Here is an 18536-nt window from a genome sequence, read left to right on the forward strand (position 1 = left end):
TATTATTATTATTATTATTATTATTATTATTATCTCTTCTCCTTTGAGAAAACTAAGTTTTGTTTGGACGTAAAGAAAAAACAGGAAAAAGAAGACAATACAATGAAAACAAATCTTGATCTATATCTATATATGTGTGTGTGTGTGTGTGTGTATGACTGTATTTATGGACCAAGTTTGTTCCAGTGAATGAAAATACATCCTGCATATCAGATATTTACATTACGATTCATAACAGGAGCAAAATGACAGTTATGAAGTAGCAAAGAAAATAATATTATGGCTGGGGGTCACCACAACATGAGGGACTGATGTAATGGCACACAGGTAACTCAGCTGTTAGACTGAAAAGCCATGAAATAATTTTATGGTTGGAGGTCACCACAACATGAGGAACTGCATTAAGGGGGGATCGTTGCATTAGGAAGGTTGGGAACCACTAATGTAATGGCACACAGGTAACTCAGCTGTTAGACTGCAAAGCCATAAAATAATTTTATGGTTGAGGGGTCACCACAACATGAGGAACTGCATTAAGGGGGGATCGTTGCATTAGGAAGGTTGGGAACCACTAATGTAATGGCACACAGGTAACTCAGCTGTTAGACTGCAAAGCCATAAAATAATTTTATGGTTGAGGGGTCACCACAACATGAGGAACTGCATTAAGGGGTCGCCATTGCATTAGGAAGGTTGGGAACCACTGATGTAATGGCACACAGGTAACTCAGTTGTTAGACTGCAAAGCCATAAAATAATTTTATGGTTGAGGGGTCACCACAACATGAGGAACTGCATTAGGGGGTCGCCATTGCATTAGGAAGGTTGGGAACCACTGATGTAATGGCACACGGGTAACTCAGCTGTTAGACTGCAAAGCCATAAAATAATTTTATGGTTGGGGGTCACCACAACATGAGGAACTGCATTAAGGAGTCTATGAATTTAGCACCAAAATATCACAATGTATTGAAACACTGACTACAAAAACATTAACTACTGAAAGGCAGACTGCATTGGATAATACAGAATGTTGGATAAGCGAAGGTTGGATAAGCGAGACTCTACTGTATATGCTAATGGTTTTATATTAAGCAGCTTTGAGGCCCTTTTGGGAGAGATAAAGCAGTGCAACAATAATAATAATAATAATAATAATAATAATGGATTATTATTATTATTATCATTATTAGTATTATTAATAATGGAGAAATAAAGCAATTGAGACAACAGTGTCTTAATAGCATAACTTACATACCTGCCATTGGGTGGTTGTGTGTTTTTCAGGCTGTCCAGCCATGTTCCAGAAGCATTCTTTCCTGATGTATCTCCCACATCTATGGCAGGCAGACCTCTGAGGATGCCTGCTATAGATGTGGGTGAAACGTCAGGAGAGAATGCTTCTGGAACATGGCCGGACAGCTCGAAAAACGGAGCTCCCAGTGGTGCAATGGGTTAAAGCCTTGTGACTTGAAGGTTGGGTTGCTGACCTGAAGGCTGCTAGGTTCGAATTCAACCCAAGGAGAGTGTGGATGAGCTCCCTCAGTCAGCTCCAGCTTCCCATGCGGGGACACGAGAGAAGCCTCATGGTAAAAACATCAAAACATCCCGGCAACGTCCCCTGGGCAATGTCCTTGCAGACGGCCATTTCTCTCACACCAGAAGCGACTTGCAGTTTCTCAAGTCCCTCCTGACACAAAAAAAGCCCCCAAAACACACAAACACCCTGTGATTCCGGCCATGAAAGCCTTCGACAACACATACATGCCATTCCCCCAAATGCATTTCCTACTACCATTTCTTAGAAATACAGTAGAGTCTCACTTATCCAAGACTCGCTTATCCAACGCTCTGGATTATCCAAGGCATTTTTGTAGTCAATGTTTTCAATATATCGTGATATTTTGGTGCTAAATTCGTAAATACAGTAATTACAACATAACATTACTGAGCATTGAACTACTTTTCCTGTCAGATTTGTTGTATAACATGAAGTTTTGGTGCTTAATTTGTAAGATCATAACCTAATTTGATGTTTAATAGGCTTTTCCTTAATCCCTCCTTATTATCCAAGATATTCGCTTATCCAAGGTTCTACTGGCCTGTTTAACTTGGATAAGTGAGACTCTACTGTACTCATGGCTAGGTTTGTACTTTAATCAATGGAATCAGGACAACGTTGTTTTTGTTGTTGTTGTTTTTGTGTTTGGAATCAGGACAATGTTGTTGTTGTTGTTGTGTTTGGAATCAGGACAATGTTGTTGTTGTTGTTGTGTTTGGAATCAGGACAATGTTGTTGTTGTTGTGTTGTTGTTTTTGTTGTTGTGTTTGGAATCAGGACAATGTTGTTGTTGTTGTTGTTGTGTTTGGAATCAGGACAATGTTGTTGTTGTTGTTGTGTTTGGAATCAGGACAATGTTGTTGTGTTGTTGTTTTTGTTGTTGTGTTTGGAATCAGGACAATGTTGTTGTTGTTGTTGTTGTTGTTGTGTTTGGAATCAGGACAATGTTGTTGTTGTTGTTGTTGTGTTTGGAATCAGGACAATGTTGTTGTTGTTGTGTTTTTGTTGTTGTTGTTGTGTTTGGAATCAGGACAATGTTGTTGTTGTTGTGTTGTTTGTTGCCCGTCGGGATGCAACACAGTCAAAATACATCAACATAAAATACATGTAATTAACTACATATAGTAAAACACATGACTATATAAAATGCCTATATGAAAGCATGATTGGATCCCATTGGAAAAAGTTTCAGCACCAAGGACAGCTCCTTTGTCACTTTGCAGCTCTTTTCTGGAAATGTATTATTCCTTGGCTGCTGAATGCAAACCATTTATCATCCTATCACCTGTTGCAATATACAGATGTATGTGAATTAATAATAATAATAATTATTATTATTATTATTATTATTATTATTATTATTATTTCCAAAGTGTACACATTATAGCATAACTATTGGTTTATAAAACCACCAATTAACAGTACTACACTTTCTCATAATAGTAAACACATACGTATCTTGTTTAAAAGGAAACTTCCTGATCTTTCACCAAGATAGAGTCCTATCAAAGCTCTTAACAAGCAATGTATATTTAATTATATACATAAAAGATTTCACTATGTGTTTTATATAATGGGGTTGACATACATTGGAGACAGTTTGAGCCTTGGCCTCGTGATAAGGTTGCCTTAGGATTGGTATAAAGGATGTGAAGGTACACAACAACAACAACAACAACAGCATGGCTTCTATTGTTGCTCAGATACAAAGCATTAAAAAGCATTGGGGTTTGAGTCTTACTGAGCCTCAGTTTCCCAAATAAGGAGCACAGGTCTCCCTTTATATTTATTTATATATTTATATATATAATATATATATATATATAGAGAGAGAGAGTGTGTGTATATATATATATATAGATAGATAGATAGTATATATATATGTGTTTGTGTGTGTGTGTATATATATATATATACTATGTATATGTGTGTGTGTATATATATACATATATATATATATATACACACACACACACCCACTCTATACACACACACACACACACACACACACTATATATATATATATATATATATATATATATATATATATATATATATATTCTCTCAATTAAGTGGCACCCATAGGGATTGGTGGATTCCAGAGAAATGTACATTCTGGTTGCTTGAGAGTAACTATTAAAAACAGGCCTAACTAATGCCCCATCCTGTACCATGCAAGAAGCTCTGAATTGCAAATATTAATATTGAAATACAGTTGCTTAAAATCAAATTACGACAAATGTAACTTGATGTCACACAGTTGTACTCTATTACAAAAATGGCTTTGTTTTAAACAGATTCTGGATGGCCATCTGTCGGGAGGGCTTTGGTTGTTCTTTTCCTGCATAATGGCAGAATGAAGGGGGTTGGGCTAGATGGCCGCTGGAGGTCCCTTCCAATTCTATGATTCTTTGATTCTCATTGACTGCTTAGTTATGTTGGTGGCACTCTGCACATGCTTGGGTATCCTGCTCGGTTTTGTCCCTCCTGTTGTGAATTGTGAGTTGTGAAGGGTGTATGTGTGTATGTGTGTGTATGGGGGGACAGCATTGAAATTGGAGGAGAGACCCAGATACTGTCCGTCCCTTACAAACATCTGACTTATAAATGACTCCTAATTAAGATCAATGGGGCTAAGAACACAGGAAGTGAGAGGAAACTTATATATTATTAGTATTATTGTATTATTAGTGTTATTATTCATATAGTTTATAGGATTAGGGTTACATATGTACATACTGTACATATATACACATATATACATACACACTCCACTTGCCTCTGAGGGTGCCATTAGGCACAGATGCAGGCAAAATGTCAGGAGAGAATGCTGCTGGGACATATTGTCCTATGACAGTGGTTCTCAGCCTGTGGGTCCCCAGATGTTTTTGGCCTTCAATTTCCAGAAATCCTAACAGCTGGTAAACTGGCTGGGATTTCTGGGAGTTGTAGTATGCCAAAAACACCTAGGGAGGGACCCACAGGTTGAGAACCACTGTCATTGGACAATATGTCCCAGCAGCATTCTCTCCTGACATTTTGCCTGGCATATATATATATATACACACACACTGTCATAGGACAGTATGTCCCAGCAGCATTCTCTCCTGACATTTTCCCTGGTTTATATATACACACACATACACTGCCATGGGACAATATGTCCCAGCAGCACTCTCTCCTGACATTTTGCCTGGTTTGTATATATACACACATACACTGTCATAGGACAGTATGTCCCAGCAGCATTCTCTCCTGACATTTTCCCTGGTTTATATATATACACACATACACTGTCATAGGACAGTATGTCCCAGCAGCATTCTCTCCTGACATTTTCCCTGGTTTATATATACACACACATACACTGTCATAGGACAGTATGTCCCAGCAGCATTCTCTCCTGACATTTTCCCTGGTTTATATATATACACACATACACTGTCATAGGACAGTATGTCCCAGCAGCATTCTCTCCTGACATTTTTCCTGGTTTATATATATACACATACACTGTCATAGGACAGTATGTCCCTGTAGCATTCTCTCCTGACATTTTGCCTGGTTTATATACACACATACACTGTCATAGGACAATATGTCCCAGCAGCATTCTCTTCTGACATTTTGCCTGGCATATATATATATATACACACACACTGTCATAGGACAGTATGTCCCAGCAGCATTCTCTCCTGACATTTTCCCTGGTTTATATATATACACACATACACTGTCATAGGACAGTATGTCCCGGTAGCATTCTCTCCTGACATTTTGCCTGGTTTATATATATACACACATACACTATCATAGGACAATATGTCCCAGCAGCATTCTCTTCTGACATTTTCCCTGGTTTATATATATACACACATACACTGTCATAGGACAATATGTCCCAGCAGCATTCTCTTCTGACATTTTGCCTGGCATATATATATACACACACACGCACACACTGTCATAGGACAGTATGTCCCAGCAGCATTCTCTCCTGACATTTCTCCTGGTTAAGAACCACTGTCCTAGAGAGAGAGAGATAAATATACATCTATAAGGTAAAGGTTTCCCCTGAGGTTAAGTCCACACATATATATATATATATACATACACACTCCTCTTGCCTCACTAGCATCAGAACCTCTGAGGATGCCATTTCCCACAGATGCAAGAGAAACGTCAGGAGAGGATGCTGCTGGGGCCTATGAAGGCTCTCCATGAGAGGGAGGGAGGGAGGGGGTAGAGGTTGGTGATGGGGAGGAGAAGAAAGCGGAGATTTGCAGATTTGGGGAGAGATATTTGGGGCGGGGGGGGGGGCGTGAGGGGTGGGACAGGAGGGAGGGGGTCTTTCTTACTGTCCGGGGGGAGGGTGGTCTTGGAGATGAGAGACCCCCTCGAAGCCCCCCCAATCCCACAAGAAGAGGGACCCCTCCTTCCTGCCTCGCCCACCCCTCAGGCACTGACATTGGGGGATCTGGGGGTGGGCTTTTGCCGAGGGTGGGGGCGGGGAGAAGCCCGAGGGAGGGAGGGAGGGGAGGGGGGAGGAGGGAGGGGCGGAGACTCCGGCGGCGCTCCTGCTCGGAACCGGCGCCTCTCTCTCTCTCTCTCTCTCTCTCTTCATCTCCCTCTCTCTCTCTATTTGGGGAGGGGGCTCCTGCTGGCCCCCCCTCTCCCCCTCCCCTCCCCCCTCCTCCGCTGACGGGGCCGATGGCGGGGCGGGAGGGGGGGAGGGGGCGGCTTCCCGGGGGGCTGCGCTGAGGAGGCCCCCCCCACCCCTCCCCTCCCCCTCCCCCCCATGCCCCGGGGAAGCCCCCCTCCCGGGGGAGCCCCCCCGACGGTGACGTATGTCTTCGTTTTCAGCCCCTCCCCCTCGTGCTCCTCGGGGCGGGGCCCCCCGGAGGCCCCCCCGCCCGCGCCCGCCCCCGCCCCCCCGGCGCCCCCCCGCGGACCCAAGAGGAAGCTCTACTCCGCCGTCCCCGGAAGGAGGTTCATCGCCGTCAAGGGCCACGCGCCCCTCGGGCCCGGAGAGATCCAGCTCAACCGCGGAGAGGCCGTCAAGGGTAAGGGTCCTGGGGTCAGGAGGAGGGGGGCTTCAGTAGGGTCTGGGTCTGGGGTCCTGGGGTCAGGAGGAGGAGGAGGGGGGCTGCAGTAGGGTCTGGGGTCTGGGTCTGGGGTCCTGGGGTCAGGAGGAGGGGGGCTTCGGTAGGGTCTGGGGTCTGGGTCTGGGGTCCTGGGGTCAGGAGGAGGGGGGCTTCAGTAGGGTCTGGGTCTGGGGTCCTGGGGTCAGGAGGAGGAGGAGGGGGGCTGCAGTAGGGTCTGGGGTCTGGGTCTGGGGTCCTGGGGTCAGGAGGAGGGGGGCTTCGGTAGGGTCTGGGGTCTGGGTCTGGGGTCCTGGGGTCAGGAGGAGGGGGGCTGCAGTAGGGTCTGGGGTCTGGGTCTGGGGTCCTGGGGTCAGGAGGAGGGGGGCTTCAGTAGGGTCTGGGGTTTGGTCATAGTCAAGTTTAATAAACATTACATTCTGGGTCTGGGGTCCTGGGGTCAGGAGGAGGGGGGCTTCGGTAGGGTCTGGGGTTTGGTCATAGTCAAGTTTAACAATAATAACATAATGAGTCTGGGGTCCTGGGATTAGGAGGAGGAGGGGGGCTTCAGTAGGGTCTGGGGTTTGGTCATAGTCAAGTTTAATAATAATAACTTATAATAATAATAATAATAATAACAACAACAACATAATGGGTCTGGGGTCCTGGGGTTAGAAGGAGGAGGAGGAACGCTTCAGTAGGGTCTGGGGTTTGGTCATAATTAAGTTTAATAATAATAACTTATAATAATAATAATAATAGGGTCTGGGGTCCTGGGCTTAGCTTCTTGAGGGACCCAGGAGGAGGAGGGGGGGGGGGGCTTCAGTAGGGTCTGGGGTTTGGTAACAGTTTAGTTTAATAATAATCACATAATGGGTCTGGGGTCCTGGGGTTTGAAGGAGGATGTGGGGTTTGGTCATAGTTAAGCATAATAATAATCACATAATGGGTCTGGGGTCCTGGGGTTTGAAGGAGGATGTGGGGTTTGGTCATAGTTAAGCATAATAATAATAACATAATGGGTCTGGGGTCCTGGTGTTAGACGGAGGAGGGCTTCAGTATGGTCTGGGGTTTGGTCATAGTTAGGTTTAATAATAATAACTTATAATAATAATAATAATAATAATAGGGTCTGGGGTCCTGGGGTTAGAAGGAGGAGGAGGAGGAGGAGGAGGGGTTCAGTAGGCTCTGGGATTTGGTCATAGTTAAGTTTAATAATGATGATGATGATGATGATGATGATGATGATGATGATGATAAGACCCTTCACTCATTGAGGGGCTCAGAAGGGTGAGGAGGGGTCTCTCTTTGGGGAGGAGGAGGGCTTCCGTAGGGTCTGGGCTTTGATAATAGTAATAGTAAGTTTAATAATAACTTCCATCATAATAATAGTAATAATAATAATAATAATAATAATAATACCCTCCATTCATTTAGGGGCTCAGAAGGGTGAGGAGGGGTCTCCCTTTGGGGGAAAGAAGACCCTCCCACTCTACACCCAAACAGCTATGAAGGGGGCTTCATTACGTTCTGGGGTTTGGTAATAGTAAGTTTAATAATAATAAATGTCATAATAATAATAATAATAATGATAATAATAATAAGACCCTCCACTCATTGAGGGGCTTGGAAGACCCTCCCTCTCTGCACAACTGGGGCTTTATTAGGTTCTTGGGTTTATTAATATATAACTTTATTATTTATTATTAGTAATAATTAATAACTTTATTAGGTTCAAGGTAAAGCTGGGAGGGGTTTGGACTGATATTATTATTATTTATATCATTTATATAATAATTAATAACTTTATTAGGTTCAAGGTAAAGCTGGGAGGGGTTTGGACTGATATTATTATTATTATTGATATCATTTATATAATAATTAATAACTTTATTACGTTCTGGGCCAAACTGGGAGGGAGCTTGGATTGAATATTATTATTATTATTATTATTATTATTATTATTATTATTATTATTTATATCATTTATATAATAATTAATAACTTCATTAGGTTCTGGGCCAAGCTGGGAGGGAGCTAATACATTATTGCTAATACATTACATTAAATTGTACTGAAAGGCTTTTAAAATAATAATAATAATAATAATAATAATAATAGTAAATACTGTATATACTCAAGTATAAGCCTAGTTTTTCAGCCCTTTTTAGGACTGAAAAAAATCCTCCTTGGCTTATACTCGGGTGAGGGTCCTGGTGGGCTTATATTCAGGTAGGCTTATACTCAAGTATATATGGTATATTTATTATTTTTCTCTATTATTATTGGTATTGTTACATTTATTAATTTACTCTATTAATTATTATTATTACATTTATTATTTTACTCTATTATTGTTGTTACTTTTACATTAATTTTACTCTATTTTTATTATTATTAATACATTTATTATTTTACTCTATTTTTATTATTAATACATTTATTATTTTACTCTATTTTATTATTAATATATTCATTATTTTACTCTATTATCAAATTTATTATTTTACTGCATTTATTATTATTATTATATTTATTATTTCACTCTCTTATTATTAAAAGGATACATAAGCACATTGACATTGAAGAAGACGAGAATAATGATTTAATCAGAGTTGAACAGTCATATCTTAAATTACAGTTTGATGTAAATATTCAAAAACATTTAACCTACTGATGCCTCAATTAATGTAATTTTATGGGTATCTCGGCTTATACTGGAGTCAATGTTTTCCCAGTTTTTTATGGTAAAATTAGGTGCCTCGGCTTATATTCGGGTCAGCTTATACTCGAGTATATACGGTAGTTTTTGATGGTCCTTTGCCTTCTCTGCCAAAGATTGCTGAAGCTTCGCTGAACTACAATGCCCAGGATCCAATAGCATTGTTTGGTACCATTCAAGTGGTACCAAAGTGTGCTAATTCTTCAGTGTAGACATGTCTTGTGTTTCTAAACTAAGTTAGCAAGCTCAGAAAAGCTCTCTTACTGGACTGTCAACCCTTGTGTGTGGGATTTGGGGAGCTGTAGCCCAAAAAAGTAACTTTTCCAACCTCAGTAGTTTCGGGAAGTTCATCCAGGTTGGGTCCCTCTTCTCCTGGAAGAGTTTTGGAGTTGTTTACAGTAATTTGTGTGCATATTTCTCCGCACAAGTTGAAGCATAAAGGTGTGTTTCATAGGCAGCTTATACACATAGCTTGACGACAGCATTAAATACGACAGTATTCTTAATAATTTGGTGCATAAAATCAAGTCTGTGTCCATTGAAACTCCAGCCATTCAGGTGGGCCGTTCTGGAGTATTCCCAATTTTGGAACATGTGCATTTGTATATACCGTATATACTCGAGTATAAGCCGACCCGAATATAAGCCAAGGCATCTAATTTTACCACACACAAAAACTGGGAAAACATTGACTCCAGTATAAGCCGAGGGCGGGAAATTTAAGAAATAAAAATAGATACCAATAAAATGACATGAATTGAGGCATCGATAGGTTAAATGTTTTTGAATATTTACATCAAGCTCAAATTTAAGATAAGACTGTCCTATAACTCTGATCCAATCATGATTCTCATCTTCTTCAATGTGAATGTGCTTATGTATCCTTTTAATAATAAGAGTAAAATAATACATGTAATAATAATAATAGGAAAATAATACATATTCTCATCTTCTTCAATGTAAATGTGCTTATGTATCCTTTTAATAATAATAGAGTGAAATAATACATGTAATAATAATAATAATAATAATAATAATAATGCAAAAGGCCACCCGACTGGGATCTGTGCGCATTATCCGAAAATACATCACACAGTCCTAGATGCTTGGGAAGTGTTCGACTTGTGATTTTGTGATATGAAATCCAGCATATCTATCTTGTTTGCTGTGTCATAATAAAATAATAATCTGAAAATACATCACACAGTCCTAGACACTTGGGAAGTGTTCGACTTGTGATTTTGTGATATGAAATCCAGCATATCTATCTTGTTTGCTGTGTCATAATAAAATAATAATAATAATAATAATAATAATAATAATAATAATAATAATAATACATCACACAGTCCTAGACACTTGGGAAGTGTTCGACTTGTGATTTTGTGATAACGAAATCCAGAATATCTATCTTGTTTGCTGTGTCATAATAAAATAATAATAATAATAATAATAATAATAATAATAATAATAATAATAATAATAAATACAGGAAAATAATACATGTAATAATAAATAGAGTAAATAATAAATGCAATAATAATAATAATAATAATAATAAGATCAGAGTGAAATAATAAATGTATTAATAATCATAATAAAAATAGAGTAAAATAAATGTAATAGTAGCAACAATAATAGAGAAAAATAATAAATGCAATAGTAGCAAAAATAATAGAGAAAAATAATAAATGTACCATATATTCTCGAGTATAAGCTGACCCAAATATAAGCCAAGCAGGACCCTCACCCGAGTATAAGCCGAGGGGGGCTTTTTCAGTCTGAAAAAAAGGGCTGAAAAACTAGGCTTATACTCGAGTATATACAGTATATGCCATTGGGAAACTATGTTGCATAGGCACCTTATGCACATGTTCTGGGGATCATTGTATATGTGGTATTATTAATGATTTTGTACATGAAAAAAACCAGTTTGTGTACACTGAACCCTTGGAATGCATAAGTATCACCCAGGTGGGTCATTTCGGAGTATTTCGGCTTTTGCGTTTGCATAAATGCCCCTGGTGGTGCAGCGTGTCAAGGCGCTGAGCTGCTGAATTTGCAGACCGAAAGGTTGCAGGTTCGAATCCGGGGAGTGGAATGAGCTCCCACTGTTAGCCCCAGCTTCTGCCAAGCTAGCAGTTCGAAACCATGCAAATGTGAGTAGATCAATAGATACTGCTCCAACTCCATGCAGTTATGCCAGTGGCCACATGACCTTGGAGGTGTCTATGGACAACGCTGGCTCTTCAGCTTGGAATTGGAGATAAGCACCAACCCCCAGAGTCAGTCACGACTGGACTCAATGTCAGAGGAGAACCTTTACCTTAACTTATATGCAGATGAGACCCAAATCTGAACATGAAAATATGTTTTGATGGCCTGGACGTCATATATTTTTAATAATATTGTACACGGAACCAAGTATTGCACATTGAAGGTAATGTTTCAAAAAGTATTTGTGCACATCGAATGTATGGAGCGCAAAGGCGCCACTCTCTCAGCCACCCATTTTGGAGTATTTCTGATTTTTGACCACTGCAAGGAAGGAGGAAATGAAAGGTCATCTGCCGGGAGGGATCACGTGGTGCCTTTCCAGCCTTCAGATAGGGTGCAACATAATATAATGTCACCTAATAATATAATATTATATTACTGAGGATATTACAGGGCATTATATTGCAATTTGATATTATTATAATATAATATTATGCTAAAATATTGTAGTATCGATACATAATGTAATTTTATGTTTAATAGGCTTTTTTCTTAATCTCTCCTTATTTTTGCTTATCCAATGTTCTGCCGGCCCATTTATGTTGGATAAGTGAGACTCTACTGTAATATATTATATTATGCTAAAATATTGTAATATCGAGAATATTTAATAACATTCTATTAGAATATAATATATTATATTATGCTAAAATATTGTAATATTGAGAATATTTAATAACATTCTATTAGAATATAATATATTATATTATGCTAAAATATTGTAATATCGAGAATATTTAATAACATTCTATTAGAATATAATATATTATGCTAAAATATTGTACTATCGAGAATATTTAATAACATTATATTATATTATGCTAAAATATTGTAATATCGAGATATTCAATAACATTATATTATATTATATATAATATTATGCTAAAATATTGTAATATCAAGAATATTTAATAACATATTATATTATGCTAAAATATTGTAATATCAAGAACATTTAATAACATTGTATTATATTATGCTAAAATATCGTAATATCGAGAATATTTAATAACATATTATACTATATTATGCTAAAATATTTTAATATCAAGATATTCAATAACATTATATTGTAATATATAATATTATGCTAAAATATTGTAATATCGAGAATATTTAATAACATTCTATTATATTATGCTAAAATATTGTAATATCTAGAATATTTAATAACATTATATTATATTATGCTAAAATATTGTAATATTTAATAACATTATATTATATTACAATATATTATATTATGCTAAAATACTTTAATATCAAGATATTCAATAACATTATATTATATTATATATAATATTATGCTAAAATATTGTAATATCAAGAATATTTAATAACATATTATATTATGCTAAAATATTGTAATATCGAGAATATTTAATAACATTATATTATATTATAACATTCTATTATAATATATTATATTATGCTAAAATATTGTAATATCGAGAATATTTAATAACATTCTATTACAATAGATTATATATTATGCTAAAATATTGTAGTAGCGAGAACATTTAATAACATTATATTATAATATATTATATTATGCTAAAATATTGTAATATCGAGAACATTTAATAACATTATATTATAATATATTATTTCCATAACCTGGAGCTAATTCTATGCACAATATTTTGCTAACGATGCCTTCATTTTGCACACTGAACCCATAGAAAGCAAAGGGTTCTCTCAGCATCTGAAGGGAATGTTTTGGCATTCCGTAACTCCAGGAAAGCGATGCTCAGCCTCTCCAGATTTGCTCTTTTTGTTTCCATTCGAAAGGCATGTATTTGCCAGGGATTTGTGCTGCCCAAAGTGGCTTCTTGACAAAGGGCCCTTTGAGCATCGCGTGCCTCTTGAATGCAACCCTTTAAAGCAGCCAGAAGGGACGCGGCAAGAGGCCTTTTGGACCCCGAAGCCCCCCTTCTGCTCGAAGCCTCCCTGACAGATGGCCTGTTCCTTGGATGGATCCAAAAAGGGAAGGGCCCTCGTGCCAGGCCTCCCTGCAATTGGCAGAAGCGAAGGAAGGGGAGATAATAATAATAATAATAATAATAATAATAATAATAATAATAATAATATATTATTAATAATATTAATAATATAATTATTAATAATAATTATTATTAATAATAAGAATATGTAAAGCAAAGTGAAGAACCTGCTTTGATTGAAGTCAAAAATCAGAAACTCCTCAAAGCACAGCAGACAAAAAACCAGTACAAGAAAACCGCACTACAAACTAGAGCTGACAGCTGGCACAACAAAACACTGCATGGAAAGTTCCTTGACAAAATGGAAGGAAAAGCTGATAAGGAGAAGACCTGGCTCTGGCTCACGAATGGGACCCTGAAGAAGGAGACAGAAGGCCTGATCCTTGCAGCCCAGGAGCAAGACATCAGAACAAAGGCAATTCAGGCCAAGATCGAAAAATCAGCTGATGACCCAAAATGCAGACTCTGCAAGGAAACCGATGAAACCATTGATCATATCCTCAGCTGCTGTAAGAAAATTGCACAGACAGACTACAAACAGAGGCACAACTATGTGGCCCAAATGATTCATTGGAACTTATGCCTCAAGTCCCACCTCCCAGCAGCAAAGAACTGGTGGGATCACAAACCTGCAAAAGTCTTGGAAAATGAGCATGCAAAAATACTGTGGGACTTCCGAATCCAGCCTGACAAAGTTCTGGAACACAACACACCAGACATCACAGTTGTGGAAAACAACAAGGTTTGGATCATTGATGTTGCCATCCCAGGTGACAGTCGCATTGATGAAAAACAACAGGAAAAACTCAGCCGCTCTCAGGACCTCAAGATTGAACTTCAAAGACTCTGGCAGAAACCAGTGCAGGTGGTCCCGGTGGTGATGGGCACACTGGGTGCTGTGCCAAAAGATCTCAGCCGGCATTTGGAAACAATAGACATTGACAAAATCACCATCTGCCAACTGCAAAAGGCCACCCTACTGGGATCTGCGCGCATCATCAGAAAATACATCACACAGTCCTAGACACTTGGGAAGTGTTCGACTTGTGGTTTTGCGAAACGAAATCCAGCATGTCTATCTTGTTTGCTGTGCCATACAACGTCGTTGTGTTGATAATAATAATAATAATAATAATAACTAAGAACTAAGAGCACCTCACCCATTAGCATTATGGAGAATCAAACCCAAACGAAGTCTATTCTGGCTCGGTCGTCGCCCAGGATAAAAAGGACCGCGGTGGATGCTGCTGATTCTGGACATCCATCGACAAGTGGGCTACGGAATCATCAAAACCCAAATGAACAGTCACAGAAGCGGCAGAAATACACAATGCCAGAAAACCACACAATTATGAAATGCTACTACAAATCTGAACCTCAAAGGCGTGGCTACCAAAAAAGGATGCATCAGCTATGGAAACAAGAGTACCCTCACAGATAACAGAACCCCGACTGGCTGACCAACGAAGATTCATAATCAGAAACAAAGTGTTCAGTGAAGTTGAACTCGAAGAAATCCAGAAAATTTGCAAAGTAAATCACCATCAGACCACAGCACAGACAGCAGCAGAGACTCCAGCAACACTTGGAATGGTGGAACAGATTGAACCAGAAGAAAGAGTGGAGCTTTTGCAAGAATTTGAAGAACCAGCACTTGAAACACCCGTTGAACCACCAGGAACCTTGACAGCAAGACAACAAGAGCTCAAGGATAAGATCATGGCTCATGCTGCAGCAAATGCCATAAGAAAGCGGCTCCCAACTCTAAAAACAGTGCCCAAGAGACACCTGGCGCCTCTCATGAAAGATGTGAATGCAGCACTCTCCACTGTCCAAATAACATCAATTGAACAAACAAACCAGTATGCCTACAGTGCAGCAGTGATAGTAACAGAAGAGCTTGGGCTCCTACAACCAAGGCAGCCCCAAAGAAAATCGACTGGAAAACCAAAGTGGAAGGTCAGGCTAGAGTTGAAAATCAAGAAACTTAGATCAGATGCAAGTAACCTGAAAAATATGAAAGAGAGGAAACTGAAGAATGACAAAATCAAGCAATACCTGATCCGAAAGTACTGGCTGAACACCAGAAAAATTGAAGAAGCTTTGGAAATCGTGAAAGAACAAATTACAGCAACAGCCAGAAAAATTGAAAGGTATGAAGCCAGAATCATCCAGTACAGACAAAATCAACTGTTTCAATCAGACCAAAGACGGTTCTACCAGAGTCTGAACCAAACAACAGACACAGTAACCATAAAGCCAGAGAAAACTGCAACAACAAAGTTCTGGAAAGAACTTTGGGAAAATAATAAAAACTACAACAAAAACGCTGGGTGGATAAAGGAGTTTGAAGGAAAATTCTCACAGAACAAAATGGAACTGATGGAAATAACAACTGAAATGGTCAGCAAACGAGTGCAAACAATCAAGAACTGGACATCGCCTGGTAGTGATCAACTTCATGGATTTTGGCTCAAACATCTGATTAGTTCACATGGAAAAATGGCCCAACAATTCAATGAGATGCTGCAGAAAGGAAGTATCAGTGAATGGCTAACAACTGGAAGAACATACCTGATACAAAAGGATCCAGCAAAAGGAGCAGCACCAGGAAACTACAGGCCAATAACGTGTCTGCCCACTATGTTTAAACTACTGACTGGCATCATAGCTGACAGAATTCAAGACTATCTTGAAGAAAAAAACATCTTGCCAGATGAACAGAAAGGCAACAAACGGAAAAGCAGGGGCACAAAAGACCAGTTATTGATTGACAAAATGATTCTGGAGAACTGTAAGAGCCGAAAAGCTAATCTTCACATGACGTGGATTGACTACAAAAAGGCCTTTGACTCACTCCCACACAGCTGGATCATCAAGTGCCTGGACGCCATCGGGATTAGTAAAAACGTTGGCACCTTCATTGAAAACATGATGGAGCACTGGAAAACTGAACTGTTTGTTGGAAATGAAAGCTATGGACTTGTCAACATCAGAAGAGGAATTTTCCAGGGAGACTCATTGTCCCCTCTGCTTTTCATTATTGCCATGATCCCTCTGTCAACAATCTTACAAAAAACAAATCTCGGCTATCAAATATCTAAGAATTCTCACAACATTTCACATTTGATGTACATGGATGACCTGAAGCTATATGGGAAAACGGAAACTGAAATCCAGTCTCTGACCAACACTGTCCGAATTTTTAGCACTGATATCAGCATGGAGTTTGGTTTGGACAAATGTTCGACAGTGGCATTGAAGAAGGGAAAAATCATTGAAAGTGAGGGCATAAATATGCCCAATGGCCAAACAATAAAGTGTCACCAGCCAGAGGCCTATAAATATCTGGGCATATTACAGCTGGACAACATCAAGCATGAACATGTGAAGACTGTGGTCAGTAAAGAATACACACAAAGGGTCAGAAAAATTCTCAAAAGCAAGCTCAATGGAGGCAACACCATCAAGGCCATAAACACCTGGGCCATACCTGTCATAAGATATACTGCTGGCATCATAAACTGGACACAGATGGAACTGGACAATTTGGACAGAAAAACGAGAAAACTTATGACCATTCATCATTCCCTGCACCCTCGCAGTGATGTTAACCGGCTATATCTGCCTAGAAGATCAGGGGGCAGGGGACTCTTGCAAGTAAAACAAGCAGTCAAAGAAGAAGAACATGCCGTGGCAGAAGATGGAAAGCAAAGTGAAGAACCTGCTTTGATTGAAGTCAAAAATCAGAAACTCCTCAAAGCACAGCAGACAAAAAACCAGTACAAGAAAACCGCACTACAAACTAGAGCTGACAGCTGGCACAACAAAACATTGCATGGAAAGTTCATTGACAAAATTGAAGGAAAAGCTGACAAGGAGAAGACCTGGCTCTGGCTCACGAATGGGACCCTGAAGAAGGAGACAGAAGGCCTGATCCTTGCAGCCCAGGAGCAAGACATCAGGACAAAGGCCATTAATAATAATAATAATAATAATAATAATAATAATAATAATAATAAATAAATAAATAATAATAATGATAATAGGAGACCTGGCTCTGGCTCACGAATGCGACCCTGAAGAAGGAGACAGAAGGCCTTATCCTTGCAGCTGATGACCCAAAATACAGACTCTGCAAGGAAACCAAAGAAACCATGGATCATACCCTCAGCTGCTGTAAGAAAATCGCACAGACAGACTACGAACAGAGGCACAACTATGTGGCCCAAATGATCCATTGGAACCTATGCCTCAAGTACCACCTCCCAGCAGCAAAGAACTGGTGGGATCACAAACCTGCAAAAGTCTTGGAAAATGAGCACGCAAAGATACTATGGGACTTCCGAATCCAGACTGACAAAGTTCTGGAACACAACACACCAGACATCACAGTTGTGGAAAAGAACAAGGTTTGGATCATTGACGTCACCATCCCAGGTGACAGTCGCATTGAAAAAAACAACAGGAAAAACTCAGCCGTTATCAGGACCTCAAGATTGAACTTCAAAGACTCTGGCAGAAACCAGTGCAGGTGGTCCCGGTGGTGATGGGCACACTGGGTGCCGTGCCAAATGATCTCAGCCGGCATTTGGAAACAATAGACATTGACAAAATCACGATCTACCAACTGCAAAAGGCCACCCGACTGGGATCTGCACGCATCATCCGAAAATACATCACAGAGTCCTAGACACTTGGGAAGTGTTCGACTTGTGGTTTTGTGATACGAAATCCAGCATATCTATCTTGTTTGCTGTGTCATACAACATCGTTGTGTCAATAATAATAATAATAATAATAATAATAATAATAATACATCACACAGTCCTAGACACTTGGGAAGTGTTCAACTTGTGGTTTTGTGATACGAAATCCAGCATGTCTATCTT

The 18536-nt window shown here is 39.3% G+C and overlaps 1 protein-coding gene across 8 annotated transcripts in view; it reads left to right on the top strand.

The window, feature by feature from the left end:
- shank3 (SH3 and multiple ankyrin repeat domains 3) overlaps nt 1-18536 on the top strand; it is a 467801-nt gene that overhangs the window by 276583 nt on the left and 172682 nt on the right. For all 8 annotated transcript variants that reach the window (XR_010006367.1, XM_062981259.1, XM_062981260.1 and 5 more), the window contains exon 11: nt 6425-6624. Coding sequence is in view for 7 of the 8 variants with exons in the window: in XM_062981259.1 (XP_062837329.1) it covers nt 6425-6624 (200 nt within the window). In the remaining variant the exon portion in view is untranslated. The remainder of the gene's footprint in view (nt 1-6424; nt 6625-18536) is intronic.

Source organism: Anolis carolinensis, chromosome 5 (assembly GCF_035594765.1).
Source record: "Anolis carolinensis isolate JA03-04 chromosome 5, rAnoCar3.1.pri, whole genome shotgun sequence".
NCBI lineage: Eukaryota > Metazoa > Chordata > Lepidosauria > Squamata > Dactyloidae > Anolis > Anolis carolinensis.